At 54.9% G+C, this 15,554-nt stretch overlaps 1 protein-coding gene across 2 annotated transcripts in view; it reads left to right on the plus strand.

Moving 5' to 3' along the window:
• KAZN (kazrin, periplakin interacting protein) overlaps positions 1-15,554 on the plus strand; it is a 469,682-nt gene that overhangs the window by 331,883 nt on the left and 122,245 nt on the right. For both annotated transcript variants that reach the window (XM_060079952.1, XM_060079962.1), the window contains exon 2: positions 11,493-11,684. In XM_060079952.1, coding sequence (XP_059935935.1) covers positions 11,493-11,684 — 192 coding nt within the window. The remainder of the gene's footprint in view (positions 1-11,492; positions 11,685-15,554) is intronic.

A 15,554-nucleotide genomic window follows, 5' to 3' on the forward strand; every position in this document is an offset into this window, starting at 1 on the left:
GATATTATCTGAATCCAGTCTTTGTCTTGTTGGCGCTCCCTTCTTGGTGGCAGGATGGCCACTACCACCTCCAGGCTCCATCCTCGCATCTATCATTAAAGAGAGCGGCTCCTGGTCCAGACTCTGACTCTGATTGGACTGATTTGGGTCATGTGCTTCCCCTCCTAAACCAAACACAGTGGCCAGGACAACTCAGCTCTCTGATTGGCCAGCCTGGGTCTTATCTCCACCTTTGAACCACGGGCTCTGGGAGTGGGTGGCTCCCCAGAGGGAAATGGAGGTGCTCTGTCTGAAAGACTGGAGGCATAGATGTCGGCTGAACCAAAGAGTCTGCTGCCCAATCCAGGGGGGGATAATGAAGAACTTTGAAAAGGTGGGATGAGCCAGCATCCCAGGGGAAGCAGTGGCTTTAAGGCTCAACTTGATAAGAGTGTTAAGATTCCTCTTTGCACCAAGAGGGTATCCCAGCACAGCTGCTGTCAGCCCACCCGACACGATGAATGGGCCCCAGCTCGCTGCTTCTAAGTCCTAAGGGAAACTGTGTTCAGTGAGGGCCAGGGGAGGCAGCTGGCCAGGCCCTAAGGAGAGGCCAGCCCTTTCCTCTCCCATCACTCCCGCAGATAGGAGCAGATAGGAGCGGGCTCCTCAAGGCCCCCAAGGAGGCCTGGGCACCTGGCTTTGGGACCAAGCAGTCACAGCCTGTCAGGGACTCAGCCTCCTGGGTGACAGGAGAGGGCCTGCCTTTCCACCCCCAGACAGATGCTGTATTTGGGGGTGCACATTCCTTCTGGAGCTAGAATCACCTGCTGAGTGACTGTTGCAGACCCCCGAGGACTGTGGGGCTCCTACTGGCTGTCAGTGCATGGTGGCAGCAAGCCACACGCCCAGAAAGCCTGCCAGAGGCTGTCCTTTCTGGGCTTGGGGAGCAGTGGACACAGGAAGCGAGGACCTCCAGTGATAAACGGGCACATTCTAGGAGTCAGGCCAGGCCGCCTGCAGGTACCATGTTCCGTAGCACAGATCCTCAGGTTTGGTTCTGCCTGAGATCTAGGGAGCTGCGTGCTGGAGGTTTGCGATTCCTTCACTTCCCCAGGCATCTCTGCTTTTGAACCTGAGACTGGCACCCTTCCAGGGCTGGTGCCTGGCACACGATTATTCCTGAGTCAGTGCTTGGTGAGGGATGGTCAAAGGAGGCAGACCCCTTCCCGGAGAGAGTTGGATTCCCGGGATGTGGAGCTGGGTGGGCACAGCTTCCCGTGGGAAAGGTGGGCCCCCCCAAGATTGTGGAAGAGGATTAGCTTGGCAATCGGGCCTAAGACGAGTCTGGCTGAAAGGTATGTTTATGGGCCAGCAGCTGCACTGGAACAGCTCTGCAGGAAAGACGGGTTAAGCAGCACCTAAAAGAAAAAACAGTTACTGTGAAATATGAGAAAAAGACAAAGCCTGCATCACCTGGTACCTGCCAGGCCCTCCCCTACCCACCTGTAGTAAGAATTACCAGGCGGCTCTCCCAGGCCCTGGAGCAGCCTTGGAATTAATACTGCTGAGGAGTGCCTGGGCGTTGTTTGAGAATCTACTTGTATTTGGTGAATGCTCTATTGTGTCCCGTCACCCCCAAAGCTTTAAGTGTCAGGATCACATGACAAAGGCCCAGAGAACATGTAAAGCTCTAGCAAACCATAGACCCAGCTCTTGTCTGCCTGCCACTGGCCCTGTTCCTGGCCTAGTGGGTCTGTCTCCACATACACGGGGGATGGAGGGAGGAATGGGAGAGTCTACATCCCTGGGAGAGCAGAGGTGGACCAAGAGGGCTGTTTTCAGCTCCCCACGCACAGACCAGGCTGGAGAGGAGCCTGGGCTGGGTGTGAGGGGACCAGCCAAGCAGAAGGAAGTGACGTCAAGTCTTCCCTCCCCCATCTCAGAGGCCCGGCCCTGAGGCTGCTCTTCCCAGGCTATGGTTCCCAGATTTCTCTCTCCACAGACAAACCGTTACATTCAATCAAGTCCCACCTGGCTGGATGTCCCTGCGGAATTCCAGTCATTTACAGAGCTTTGAGGAACCTTCGGGGCTGAGTCTAGAATAGAGGGCTGCATTGCTGCCTCTGCTACCGCTGCCCTGGGCTGTTTGAATCCAGCACTCCTGTCCCTCCTTGGCTGTTGGGTCAGCTTAGCCAAGAGGTTCTGCGATCTCGGGCCTTCCAGGCTGGCGGAAGGATGCAAACAGTGGTATCTGTCCCAGGAGGCTTTGAGGGCCCCCTTGTAACTGCGGGCCCTGAGAGGACACATAGGCTTTGCCTGCCTTGTGGGGCAGTTCACAGTCTGGCAGCTGTACCGCAGGAGAAGAGGTGGAATATAACTCAGTAGTGACCAGAAAAGGCTCTGCAGCCAGACCACCCGGGTTTAACCACATACTTTCTCCATGCCTCAGTTTCTTCTGTAAAGTGGGTGCATCACCTTGGGTTATTGTGAGGATTGAGAATTAATGGTGTGGGGCCTCCCTGGTGGCGCAAGTGGTTAAGAGTCCGCCTGCCGATGCAGGGGATACGGGTTCGTGCCCCGGTCTGGGAGGATCCCATATGCCGCGGAGCGGCTGGGCCCGTGAGCCATGGCCGCTGGGCCTGCGCATCCGGAGCCTGTGCTCCGCAACGGGAGAGGCCACAACAGTGAGAGGCCCACATACCACAAAAAAAAAAAAAAAAAAAAAAAAAAAAAGAGAGAATTAATGGTGTGAAGATTTAGAACTGTTCTGGCATGCACGAGTGACTCAAAAAGTGTTACTATTATCACCATGATGATGATGAAGAATGAATTCAAGAATAGAGGGAATGCAATATAGGAATGCAGCTGCCCTCTTTCTCTCCATGTGCTCCCCCCACAGAAAGGCAGAGCAGAGGAGGTGCCCTTAGGCCACTGGTGAAGACCCTCACCCCTTCAGCCTGGGACGTGGGCTCTGCCAGCGACCCCCTCTCTGACTCTCCCTTTTCAGGACTCCCTTCCACCATCAGGTACTGGCTTCCTTGGACACAAATACATCTGGTCCTGTTTAGTCTTGGGGCCTGGGAGCCCATCTCTTACGGGGATTTGATATGAATCATTGTACCTCAGTCTTAACATCCTAACCCTCCAAGAACAATCTGATTCTTAATTTTTAGAACAAGCATCACCCTAATGTTCTGAGACTACCACCTGGACCAGATTTGGCAGTGGTGACAAAAATAGCAGTCCCGGCAGCAATGGTGGCTTTTGAGTGCCCACGGCCTGCCGGCCGCTGCTGGACCAGCCCACGGCGGGGGTGCTGTACGACCCACAGGCTGACCTGGGCTCCGTCCCACACCCCCCAGCACCTCCGAGCTCAAGCGGGGTCACTACAGCCCTGCGTGGGTGCCACGAGGATCCGGTGAGATGAAGCCTGTAATCCAGTGGGTGGCATCCTGCCCAAAGTCGGGGCTCAGAACATGGCAGTGCCATCAGCCATCGTCTCTGCCAGAAAGGCTGTTTGGACCAGAAGGGAACCGTGACATCATTAAGCAGAGCGTCGTGTCATCTGGAAGTGACCTCCATCTGGCCGGGGCCAGCGGGGCGTGGTCCAGTTTGTCTCCCACAGAGCAGGTCTATATAGCTCAAGTGAATGGAGGTCGTCCACTGAGCCCGGGGTTGGACTCAGGCTCCCCTTTTACTGAGGCCTGCTGGAGGGCAGGGGGCCGGTGAGCTCGGTACCTGGATTTGGGGGGAAGATCTATAAAAGTGAGTGAATAGAAAGCCTGAACTATGTTACTGCTATATATATATATATATATACACACACACACGCACATATACATGTATATATGTGTGTATATATATATATATATGTATATGTATATTTTTAGGTATCATTTCCTACAGCAAAGTGCACAGGTTTTAAGGGTACCATCTGAGTTCAGAGAGTTTTGACAGATGTGTGCTTGGCTGTTTATCAAGGTGTCCGCCATGACAGGCAGCCAGGGACTGTCACTCCAGCCTGCCCTCCCTTCGGAGCCCCCTGTGCTCTTGGTCCTGCCTTTTCCCTGCAGACTGGGTGACTCAGCCTTCTCTGTCATTTAATCCACCTCTTCCGTGTTGGGAGGCCCGCAAGTCTGGGCTCCCAGGTTCTTGGGGCCAAGGCCTCTCCTCGGAACATCGGGGAGGTTTGCCCTTTTCTATCATAATGATCTTGACGAGCTCCATATGACCCCCATTTAGAACCTTCTGGAATGTTTCCACTTAGATGATTACTTTGTTAAATGTTTACTACAGGCTTGGGAGACTGGTCTTGGCTCCAATTTCAGGTCAACTCAGAGGTCACTTGTCCTAAGGTCAAATAGCCAGGAAGCGGGGGAGCCGGGACTGAGCCCCAGTGGCTGACCCAGACCAGCCTGGCCCACCTCTGCCCCACCCCGCACTCGGCGCCGTCCTTGTGTGCCTTCCAGGAGCCCAGCACTGGGCTGGCGCTGGGCGTCAGTTGTGAGCAGAGCAGAGCCCCTGCTGGCTCCGTGGCCACATCCTTCTCCAGGAGCTGCGTGGGAACGGTGCCCCGGGGAAGAGCCATGCACGGAGTGGCCGGCTCCCTGTGACCCACCTCCATGTGGGAAACAAGAGCAAACCCATAACTGCTGGGGGGCACGCCTGCCTCCCCTGCCATCCATCAGGGCAAGCCTGCGGCGGCCCATAGACTTTGTGGCCCTTCCCCCTGAAAGATAGTACATTGAGGGACTTCCCTGGTGGTCCAGTGGCTAAGGGTCCGCACTCCCAATGCAGGGGCCCCAGGTCAGGGAACTGGATCCCACATGCAGCAATTAAGAGTTCACATGCTGCAATTAAAGATCCCACGTGCCGCAACTAAGATCTGATGCAGACAAATAAATAAATATTAGAAGAAAAAAAAAAGTACAGTGCAAGAGTTTGGACTGGGCTGGGTGCTGGAGCTAGACCACTCTGACTCTGCATGACATTGGTCAAGTCACCTAAATCCTGTGCCTCAACTTCCCCGTCTGTTGAAGGGGGTGATGATAACAGGACCTACTTCATGAGGTTATTGTGAGGATTCACTAGTTATCGTTAAGGAGTGTAACAGACTTACAACAGAGCCTGGAGCCTGTGCTCCCGAAGTGTTAGTAAAGGAATCGTCATTGTGATACACGGTGGTTACAGTATTATCGCTGTTTGGACCTTTGGCTTGGAAGGCCAGACTCGTAAACCGGCAACTCACCGAGCGGGCTCCGAGGCCTCTCGCTGCCTGTTCACGCATCCTGTTCTTGGACGGTGCCCCACAGTCACGGAGCGTAAGTGTTTTCCTTTATCTTCTTCCTCTCCCGCCCCAGGCCTGTGAGCTCACAAAAATTAAGCCAGGAAAGGACTTGTCGCAAAACTGGGGGCTCTTCCCCAGGGCCAGGCGCGGTCACCTCCCTCCTGCGCTGTGTGGATTCCTCCACAGTCCCCACCTCCTCCTCCCACTGCCCAGAACCCCCAGCTGAGGCGGCCGCAGAGCAGACCCCAGAGGGGCTGGCCCATAGCAGCCACCTGAACTCGATCTCAGCCTGTAGCATGCACTGCCGTGCTTGGTTCTGGAGAACTGGTAGATCAGCAGGGCAATCAAAGGCTCTCCTGTGCCAGATGGCCCTGCCCAGCTGGTGCTGCTCCAGGTCTCGAGACACAGGTGCAGGGCTGAGCTGTGCTCGCCAGGCCCCAGGCTCTGTTCTCTCCCCTTGGAATCTTTTTTGCTCCCTGTGCATGTTGCCTCCTTGTTACAACGTTGCTGCCACAGCTCTAACCACAAGTCCACCTTCCAGACAAGAAGGCACGGAGGAGGCAAAGCCCTTTTTTCTTAAAGGGCAGTCTTCCTCAGGGACTTTGGCCTACATCTCATCAGCCAGAACTGGGTCACACAGACAATTCTAGCTGCAAGGGAGGCCAGGAAATGGCGTTTTTAGAATGGTGAGCACTTGCTGCTCTTACAAACAAAAGGAGATGTGCCACAGAGGGGCAGGGGCAGGCTCTCCCCAGCTCCCTCTGTCACCTGAGTAGGTATGCCCACCCCCTTGCCCTTGGGAAGAGACCTCTGGGGGCTTCCACTGTGTGGCCTGCCTGCTTCCCCCATCATTGGTAACTGCATCATTGGTAACTGCTGGCTTCCCTGGGGGTGGGAGAGCCGCTGTCTCCCAGGCAATGCTTACTTCCGGCTTCCATGGCCTAGAGCTCTGCTGGGTCTGTGGCTTCTTTGGCACCAGGCCCTTTTACCGCCACCAGTCCCCTGCCCTAAGGTCTGTGGTTGCCCAGCGTCGGCAGAAAGGTATGCAATTGATCTTTCCCTTTTGTGTCCCTGGGCCGGGGCCAGTGCGGTTTCTCCAGGAACATGGCTCCTTCCCCAGCAGCTCTCCTGCCTTTGGCACAAGGCTCCCTCCTGTCCATGTGTCTGTGGCCCGCGCTGCACCAGGTGCTTCACAAACCCCGCTTTTTCCCTTCCCCACTTCGTGCCCCTGGACGAGCACTGACCAGGAGCTCTGTGCCCCGACGGGGTGGTTTCTGTGCTTTTGACCTGTGACGGGTGTGCCTGAGGAACTGAGTTGTTTGTTGTGACTAATTTACACTTAAGTAGCCACGTGTGCCTGGTGGCTGCCTCACTGAGCAGTGCCGCTGTGGACCAGAGCAGGGACCCTGTCCCGCCAAGGGGAGAAATGCATAATCGGTAGCATTCATCTAGATTCCTGGAGAGTGCATCCCTCTAAGGGCACTGATATTATGAAGGCCCAGAGAGGGACAGTGACTTGCCCAAGGTCACACAGCGAGGTAGCAATCCCTCTGAGACAGCAAGCCAAGTCTTCCAACTCTCACTTCTTCATTGCTTCTGAGGAATGTGGTCGCTCCCCTCTGTGAGGGGAAGAGGAGTTGAGGGCACGAGGGCACACACAGCACTCATCGTGCTTAGCACGTTTAAGTGTATTACCTGTGTGTCTCATTCCCATCACTCCCATTTCACAGGTGAGGCCACTGAGGCCCAGGGAGGGGAAGTGCCTATGAATGGTCCTGAAGCCTGTAAATGGGCTTCAGTCTTGTGAGACTCTCTGTGATTGCAGTCCCAGGGCTGTCACCCCTCTCTGCCCCTGGAAGGGTCCAGGCTGTGCAAGATCTAGTCCAGCCAGGGCAGGTGCAGTTAATAAGCTTGGACAAGGCTTTCTCTTTCTGTGGAGTTGTTTTTCCAGCCTGGTCTCCTAAGACTTGGTTCCTGCAGGAGCTGTACTTGGTAGCCCGCCCTCCTGCTTCTTCAGAGCCTGACTCAAGGGGCGGGGCCTAGGTGTCAGGTACACCTGTTAGCAACGTGAGAGCGGGAAAAATTTGCCTTTGCCACTGTTAGCTCAGGATAGGGGCACCCAGCCTCGTCTTGCTCTCGTCCAAGAGCAAGGGGCAGAGAAGGCTGTGCCAGGCTGTTCTGTGCCTTAACCTCCTTCCTCCTGTGAGATAATTTAGTAGCACAGCCCTTTCTCGTGATGGCCCGTTTCATTGCAATGGAAGTAGGGTTGCTGGATAAAACACAGCATGTCCAGTTACATTTGAATTTCATATAAACAACAAATCAATTTTTAGCATAAGTATGTCCCATGCAATATTTAAGACATGCTTATACTAAATTATTTGTTGTCTATCTGAGATTCAAATTTAACTGTGCACCTGGGCTTTTGGGGTTAGTTTTGCTTCACTTTGTTTTATTTTGCTAAATCTGGCAACCCTAAATGGGTGGGTGACATTGTCCCCAAGCAGTGTACGTGGCAACTGAGAGCCGGAAAAATCATGGGGCTTGCTCAGGGTCACAACAAGGCCCTGGCCAGGACTGGATTCGAAGCCAGGTCTCTTGGAATCCTCTGCCGTTTGCATAGACAGCAAACAACCTCAGTGGCTTCCTCTGGGCAGTTTAAGCAAGCCCAGAAGTCATGCCCCTAAAAAATCAAACAGCCCTGGCTTCCACTTGCCTGGCAATGTAAATATAAATGGGGATGCTTAGCAGTCACTCACACCTTATTGTGAAATAACCGTTTGGTGACAGTTGAGTGGGGACAGGCCCGGGCAGGATGGGTGACTGGGGAGAATTGATGAAGGAGGGTGTCTTAGTCCGTTTGGGGTTGCTAGAACAAAAATAGCCAGTGGCTTATAAACAACAGAAATTTGTTTCTTAAAATTCTGAAGGGCTTCCCTGGTGGCGCAGTGGTTGAGAGTCCGCCTGCCGATGCAGGGGACACGGGTTCGTGCCCCGATCCCGGAAGATCCCACATGCCGCGGAGCGGCTGGGCCCGCGAGCCATGGCCGCGGAGCCTGTGTGTCCGGAGCCTGTGCTCCGCAACGGGAGAGGCCACAGCAGTGAGAGGCCCGCGTACAGCAAAAAAAAAAAAAAAAAAAAAAAAAAAAAATTCTGAAGACTGGAAGTCCAAGAGCCAGGCGCTGGCAGATTCCGTGTCTGGTGAGGACCCTCTTCTTGGTTAATAGGCAGCTGTCTTTTTGCTGTGTCTTTTGCTCCATTCTCATGACCTAGTCACCTCCCAAAGGCCTCACCTCCAGGTACCATCATCTCATGGGGCACTAGGTTTCAACATATGAATTTTATGGGGACACAAACATTCAGTCTGTGGCAGGGAGCAAGAATGAAAATTCCAGAGTCTGAAGTACTGCCAGAGATGGAGAGCCAGGGCTGGGGGCACAGAGTGGTGGACGAGGTTAAGACCTTTTATGATCTGACCCTGTCGTACCTCTCCTGGCTTCCCTGCTCTTCCTCACCTGGTACTGGTCACTGGTACTGGTCACTAGAAAGCCAGGGGCCTTTCCAGCCTTCTTGCCTTTGCTCGTACTGTCCCCGCTGCTCACTGCCCTGCCATCTTCCGAGGCCCATTACAAATGTTCTTGTGCTCCAAGCACATGCCACACCTGCTTTGTATTATGCTTACTTGTGTGTGCTACTTCTACTTGCTGGAGACTTCTCGAGGCCAAGGGTGTTCCCTTCTTTTTGAACACCCTGCGCCAGGCCTGCCTTCTAGGGGACCTGCGAATGTTTGTCTGGAATGAGGGCAGGGGAGGGGCCCCCAATGCAAACCTCCTACTTTGCAGTTTTGCTAAGAGACTTGGACAGTTCCCAGCCTGCACTTGAGTCTGTCCATGTCAGAGCAACCAGGAGGTCCCTTGCAGACAGCCTGCCTCCCCGGGGTGCAGATTTGGGTTTCTTCAGTCCGTGTTCTCTGTGGGGTTTGGGAGCACCAGCCTGAGGGTGGGGCCTGTCTGTGACCTTCACCCAGGGGTCTGCAGTGCCTTCAGCAGCAACTGGCTTGGGGCAGGTGCCCATGAACTCTTGCTGGGTGGACGGATGGCTGGAGGAGATCATTCGATTGTCGTGTGTCATCATATAGTATTCAGGGCACTTGAGACCCCTCAGCGAATGAGCTAGAGCAGAGCTACCAGGCCTGCTCTCGGGGAGCTGTGCCCACTGGGCACGCACACGGTAACGCACGGGTGGGCCTCCCCCATTAATGAGGGGTTTGGGGTGCGTTGTCCAAACTGCTGTCAGAAGTGGACCACAGGTGAGGGCCTCTGTAGGGCTCTTGAGGTGACAGTGGGGCTGAGACTGCCCGACAGGGAGGAACCTGTGAAGAAGGAAGGAAGCTCTTCCAGCGGCCCTGAGGCGGGACAAGTCTAGCAGCTTCCAGAGCTGAAAGTCCCCCCACAGGTGGCCTGAGGGAGGCCTCAGATGGGCTGATGGGGCGGGAAGCCAGGGAGTGAGGTGGGACGCCCTGCGTTTCAGGCTTTTGTGGGGAGCTTGGGTGGGGGTCAGGGAGCTGGGAGGGCAGGGCGGCCTCCCCTTGGGTGGGTGGCAGCTGGGCCCAGGTGGCCTCAGAGGAGGCGGTTGAAGTAGACCAGGGAACAGGGGCTGGAGCCAGGGCCGCCCTTCCCCAGGCTTCTGGGGGTGGAGGGACCCCGGGTCCCCGAGGCCTGCCCCCCACCCCAGACCTGGCTCTGCCTTCATGTCCAGGCTCCCCAAGGGGTGCAGGTGGTAGCACCTTAGAGAACGCCGGGCGCCGCTAAGAGGGTCAGGCGCCTGGGGAGACGCAGCCCCCGTGTCACCGGCACTGAACACTTGCCGTATACCCTGAGCACATGCCCTGGACCAGGCTTCCTCCTGTGTCTCAACCCCATGAGGGTTAGACCCATTTTATAGAAGGGGCATGTGAGGCTTAGAGGGGAAGGGACTTGATCGTGAGCACGCTCCTGGTCAGCGAGGGAGCCAGACCGCAGACCCGGGGCTTCGAAAGCCGTGCCACAGCCATGCCCTCTGACCCTCACAGGCGAGGACTGTATCCCCTGCTGCCGTGGGAGCATGGGACAGGGTGGCGTCGGGGGGAGGCTGTGTCACTGGAAGAACAGGGAAAAGGGTGTCGCAGGTGGAGGGCCCTGCAGGGGCCAAGGCCCTGAGGCTGGAAAGAGCTTGGCCTGTCGCACAGAGAGGGACCAGCGTGCAGGAGGGTGGGGAAAAGGGAGAGAGCGATGCGTGAGCTTAGTGGTGCGGGCCAAGGCCAGCCGCTCCGGGGCCTGCTTCCATGAGCATCTCAGAACCTCTTTTTTTTTTTTTTTTTTTTTTAACATCTTTATTGGAGCATAATTGCTTTACAATGGTGTGTTAGTTTCTGCTTTATAACAAAGTGAATCAGTTATACATATACATAAGTTCCCATATCTCTTCCCTCTTGCATCTCCCTCCCTCCCACCCTCCCTATCCCACCCCTCTAGGTGGTCACAAAGCACCGAGCTGATCTCCTTGTGTGCTACGTGGCTGCTTCCCACTAACTATCTATTTTACGTTTGGGAGTGTACATATGTCCATGGCACTCTCTCACTTCGTTCCAGCTTACCCTTCCCCGTCCCTGTGTCCTCAAGTCCATTCTCTACGTCAGAAGCTCTTTTAATCGGTCTCTGAGTGAGGTGAGCATCTTGGCCTGGGTGTGCCCTGCCCTGAGTAATACTGTCGCGTTGACTGTGCCTGGAGTCGACCAGGTCTGGGTTCACATCCCACCTCTGCCACCTACTCACTTTATGCCCTCGTGGAGTTTCTTAATCTCTCTGAGCCTTGACTTTCTAGTCTGTGAGATGGGGGTGAAGCATCCTGCCTCCGGAGGTTTTGGTAAACAAGGTAAAGCACGTAAAGCGTTAACTGGGAGTGCTGTTGGCTTGAGACTCTGCAGTGCTGACCCCTGAGAGCCCTAGAGAGTGTGGTGGGAGGCAGGGAGTCCCACCAGCCGTGCTCTGCAGACTGTGGGCGGGGCCCAGGACTGGGGCGGGGCCTCCTTGCAATAAGGTCGTCCGGGGGTTTTCCTACACATAGTAGGACAGGCCCTGAATGCAGAGCAAACAGGCAAAGCCAAAGCACCTTCAAACTGTCCCCAGAAAAGTGAGCGAGCGGGAGCCACTGTCCCCCGCTCTAACCGTGTACCCTTCTCCCCTAGCACTGCTGCGGGAGGAAGTGTCCCGGCTCCAGGAGGAAGTCCACCTTCTCCGGCAGATGAAGGAGATGCTGATGAAGGACCTGGAGGAGTCGCAGGGCGGCAAGTCCTCCGAGGTCCTCGCGGCCACCGAGCTCAGGGTCCAGCTGGCCCAGAAGGGGCAGGAGCTAGCCAGAGCCAAAGAAGCATTGCAGGGTGAGTGACAAGTGGGCAACAGCTCCCCTCCCCTCCCCCGCCTGGGCCTCAGCTGGGGCCACAAGGACACCAGGAGCCAGGGTCCTGTCTGTGCAGGGGCAGCGATGTGGCCCCAGGAGCCTCCCGGCGCCCAGCCCCCAGCCCAGGCTGCCCCTTCCTTTTCGGGTGGAATCCTGCGTCTTGCTGGGTCGGGTACAGATGTCATTCCCTCCTGCAGTGTGACCGCCTCATGTTCTCCATCACTGCCGGTCATGGGGCGCCTCCTTCTGAGAGGTGTGTGAATGGCAGGTAGTTATCTTTGCTGAACGAGGATGCTGACCCAGCAGCTGGGTCGCCCCTTACTCAGAGCTCTCAGGGTCCTGTGGTGCCGCCCCTCACAGGACAGTGCGGGGGTGCTGGGTTTTGTGCTGGAGGACACATCCCTCCCCCACTTCACTCAGGCTCACCGAGCGGTGGGCTCCCCAGGGGAGGGCTCAGGCCTCTTCACTCGTCGCTTGCTCTGCAGGAGCCCCCCTCTAAGGAGCGCAGCATCCAGCCCTGGGCGGGCGGGGGGAGGGGGGCGGAATTAGGAGAGAAACTGCTTTAGGAGACAGGAAACCAGTGGGCCCACGTGTCAGCTGCTTTCCTCAGAGCTGGCCTGGGCGACGGGCAGCCGGCATACCCATTGCTCCTGGGAGCCACCTGCCCGCACTGTGTCTCACAAGGTTATTTGGGAAAGGTTGGAAGCCATCCACTCCCAGTCCTCCAACGTGAAACGTTGGGGGAGAAAATATCTTGGGCGGGGTCTGCCTTGATCTCTTGAGCCCCGCTTAGTGTCTTTGATTCTCCTTGGGGGGGGAAAAGGGCAATAACACTTGGCACCTCCTTTCCACTTACCACTTACTAGAACGATAAATACTCTCTGAGGACTTCATTTCTGAGGCCAAAGCAGGTTTATTCCTTCGGTTGATTTCGGGCTGCTGTAGCAAACACCCCAAAACAGGGTGGCTTAAAGAATCTGTTTGTCTCTCTCTTCTGTAACCATACCAGGGGGCATTGCAGGCTGGTGGGCATCTCTGCTCCCCTTGGCCTGTGAAGGATCCAGGGGAAGAACCAAAATTCAGGGTCAGAGATTCCCTTCTGCAAGCGCGTGGCCGCGGGGAATGCTGGGCATCCGCGTCCCAGCTACAAGGCCAACTGGGCGGGGAGGGAGAGGGGATTGTGCTGGATGGTTAGTCGGCTCTGTCCTTGTGGGTTTCCCTGACCAGAGGTGTGAAGTGAGCAGCAGAACACTGGCTAAGCCAGCTGTCTGTCCAGCACCCCACCACCCGTCCCCCAGGAAGCCTGGGACGCCGGTGCGCCCTCACCCGGGCGCTTCAGCCCCTCTCTGCGTTCTTCCCAGCCACACATGTTACTCTTAAAGCTGGGTAGACACTTTCCTGTTGGGGTTTTGTTTCCAGTGGGGCCACCTGGACAGGGTTCTGGGTGGTCTCTTCAGGCCGTAGCAGGCAGGTGGTCTGTGTCACGGTGCAGCTGACGCCGTGTGATCAGAAGTCACTGTGCCAGGCACGCGTGCTTTCTCTATGCAACCCTCCTGTGGTCCAGGCAGATCTATACAAGCTCCCTCCACTCCCAGCTTCCCGGGGGCCTTGGGACATCCCCACCCTTCTCAGGAAGGAGATCCAAGTCTCAGGAGTCTCCCATGGGCACGTGTTGCTGGGTCCAGGCCGTGTGAGCTGATGTCCTTTGGTCTCGCCAGGTTTCATGATCCTGCAGTCGAGGCTGCCTCAGGAAGCAGCCAGACGGTGTCTCAGCCTCCTTCGCCGGTATTCATTCCAGGACAGAGTCACCTGCCTTCTGTGTCCTGGGCCAGGGAAAGAATTCTTACCTGTATTCCCCCATTCTGGACCTGGGAGGAGGAGGAATACTTCTCTCTGCTGTTCCTGTGCCCAGGGGTATGGGCAGGAAGTGAGCAGAGGCTCATTTACCCACTGACGGCCCAGCTCCTGGAGCAGACGGCTCTCCAGACCTCAGTGTTCTGATCTGAGTGATGGGACAGTAACAGTGAAGTAAATGAGGTCGTGTCTGTGAAGGCGGTAACCATGATGTGCACCCTCCTCTGTTTAGCCCACAGGGCACAGAGCTCTGCAGGCATTTCTTCCCAACTCTGTGCTGTACGATTTCTTATCCATCCCCAAAGGTCTTCAGGGCCTTGCTCAGGGACCCAGAGATCCCCCAGAGGCGACTGCTTTGTAGGAACAATAATCTCATCAACAAAGACTCGTCAGTATTCATTCAAGGAAAGCCTTATTGAGCACCTACTGTGTTCCAGCACTGTTCTACGCACTTGGCCTACCATTCACCCCACTCCTGCTGGAAGGTATTAACCCCTTTCACAGATGGAGACAGCTGAATGAGGCTCAGGGAGGTTAAGTAACTTGGCCAAGGTGACGGAGCTAATTAGCAGCAGAGTCCGAAACTTTTTCCACTGCACTAAACACCTCATCTCCCCTCTGGATGAGGTCACGAGGGGTGAAATTGGCCTGGACAAGAGACACAGGAGGCCATCCTAGCTCAGTCACGGGGACAGCAGACTCTGGCGTCAGATCTGGGCATGCATCCCATCTCTGTCACTTACTAGCTGTGTGACCTGGGGCAAATTCCTTAACCTCTCTGAACCACAGTTCCTTTGCAGAAGGCAACAATAACAATACCTAGTTTTCTTATAATTGAGGCCAATAATAGTAGCTACTTCACAGGTTGTCATGAGGATTAAATGAGGTATAAAGTGCTTGGCCCAGTGCCAAGTACCGTTAGTACAGATACTTAGTGATTATCTGATGAGACAGGGTTTGGCAGGCTTCCTCAGATCTGTTTGGAGATGTTGGTCGCCCGATTCCCATTTGGGGTAGCCCAGACCTTAGACCCGCTGAGCCCATCTAAGTTCAAGGTAGCAAGCACCTCAAGCATCCTGCCTGGCATTCTACAAAGTCATAAATAAGATGCTTCCTCCCCAGCCACAGCACATGGTGAGTAAATTGCAGACAGATGTTGGCAGAAGGAGGCTGGGGCATGAAAAGGGATTTATATGCCCCTAATGAGAAGGACGAGAATAAACGCACAAGCCAAGTACGCAGCAGATGTCGGGTGACACTTGTTAATAACTGGCGTCCCTGCGGTGGGAAAACGCAGAGCCCCCAAAGACTTCCACTCTGGCCGGTCCCCACCTGCCCACCCTCAGTCTTTGGTTTGGGGGTGGTTGAAACTGGAATTCTTCGGCATGTGAGAGGATTAGGAACTCAAGCAAACACGCAAACATGGATGGTTCCAACATCAAAGCAACGAAAAGAATCAAGTCTGGCGAGAATGGGGGTTTAGAAGTTTCCTTTGTTTCTGTGGGGACGAGTCTGGGAATGTTTGGTTTGGGATTTTGGTCTCATCGTGAGTTTAAAGGCAGAAGCCCTGAATGATTGTTTAATAAGGAATGGTGTCGTCGCGTGAGTAAACTTACCCCAGAGTCCCTGCATGACTGCAGCCCTACACCTGTGGTGAGCTTGTCGCCCGTGGGACCCCTCTGGGGTGTCTTGATTTCCCCAGGCCCCCTCCGTTGCATTGATTTCTCCGAGAATTGAATTGATTTCTCCGAGAAAACGTGTCTAAATCTTCAATTTATTTTAAAATGACAGTACTAAATCCATTACATGTTAACATTATTTTTAAATGAAAATGACTCTTTTCCTAAACAAAAAGATTTGAGGGAAAAGAGCAACATTGTTTCACAATTTTGCAAAAACTTTTTAATGTCTGACTTCGTAGAAGACTGCTGAGTTCTCGTTAACTATTCTTTCAATCAGGCTACTATGATTTATTGTTTTGGTTGAAAATCTAGCA

Source organism: Mesoplodon densirostris, chromosome 2 (genome assembly GCF_025265405.1).
Source record: "Mesoplodon densirostris isolate mMesDen1 chromosome 2, mMesDen1 primary haplotype, whole genome shotgun sequence".
In the NCBI taxonomy this organism is placed as follows: Eukaryota; Metazoa; Chordata; class Mammalia; order Artiodactyla; family Ziphiidae; genus Mesoplodon; species Mesoplodon densirostris.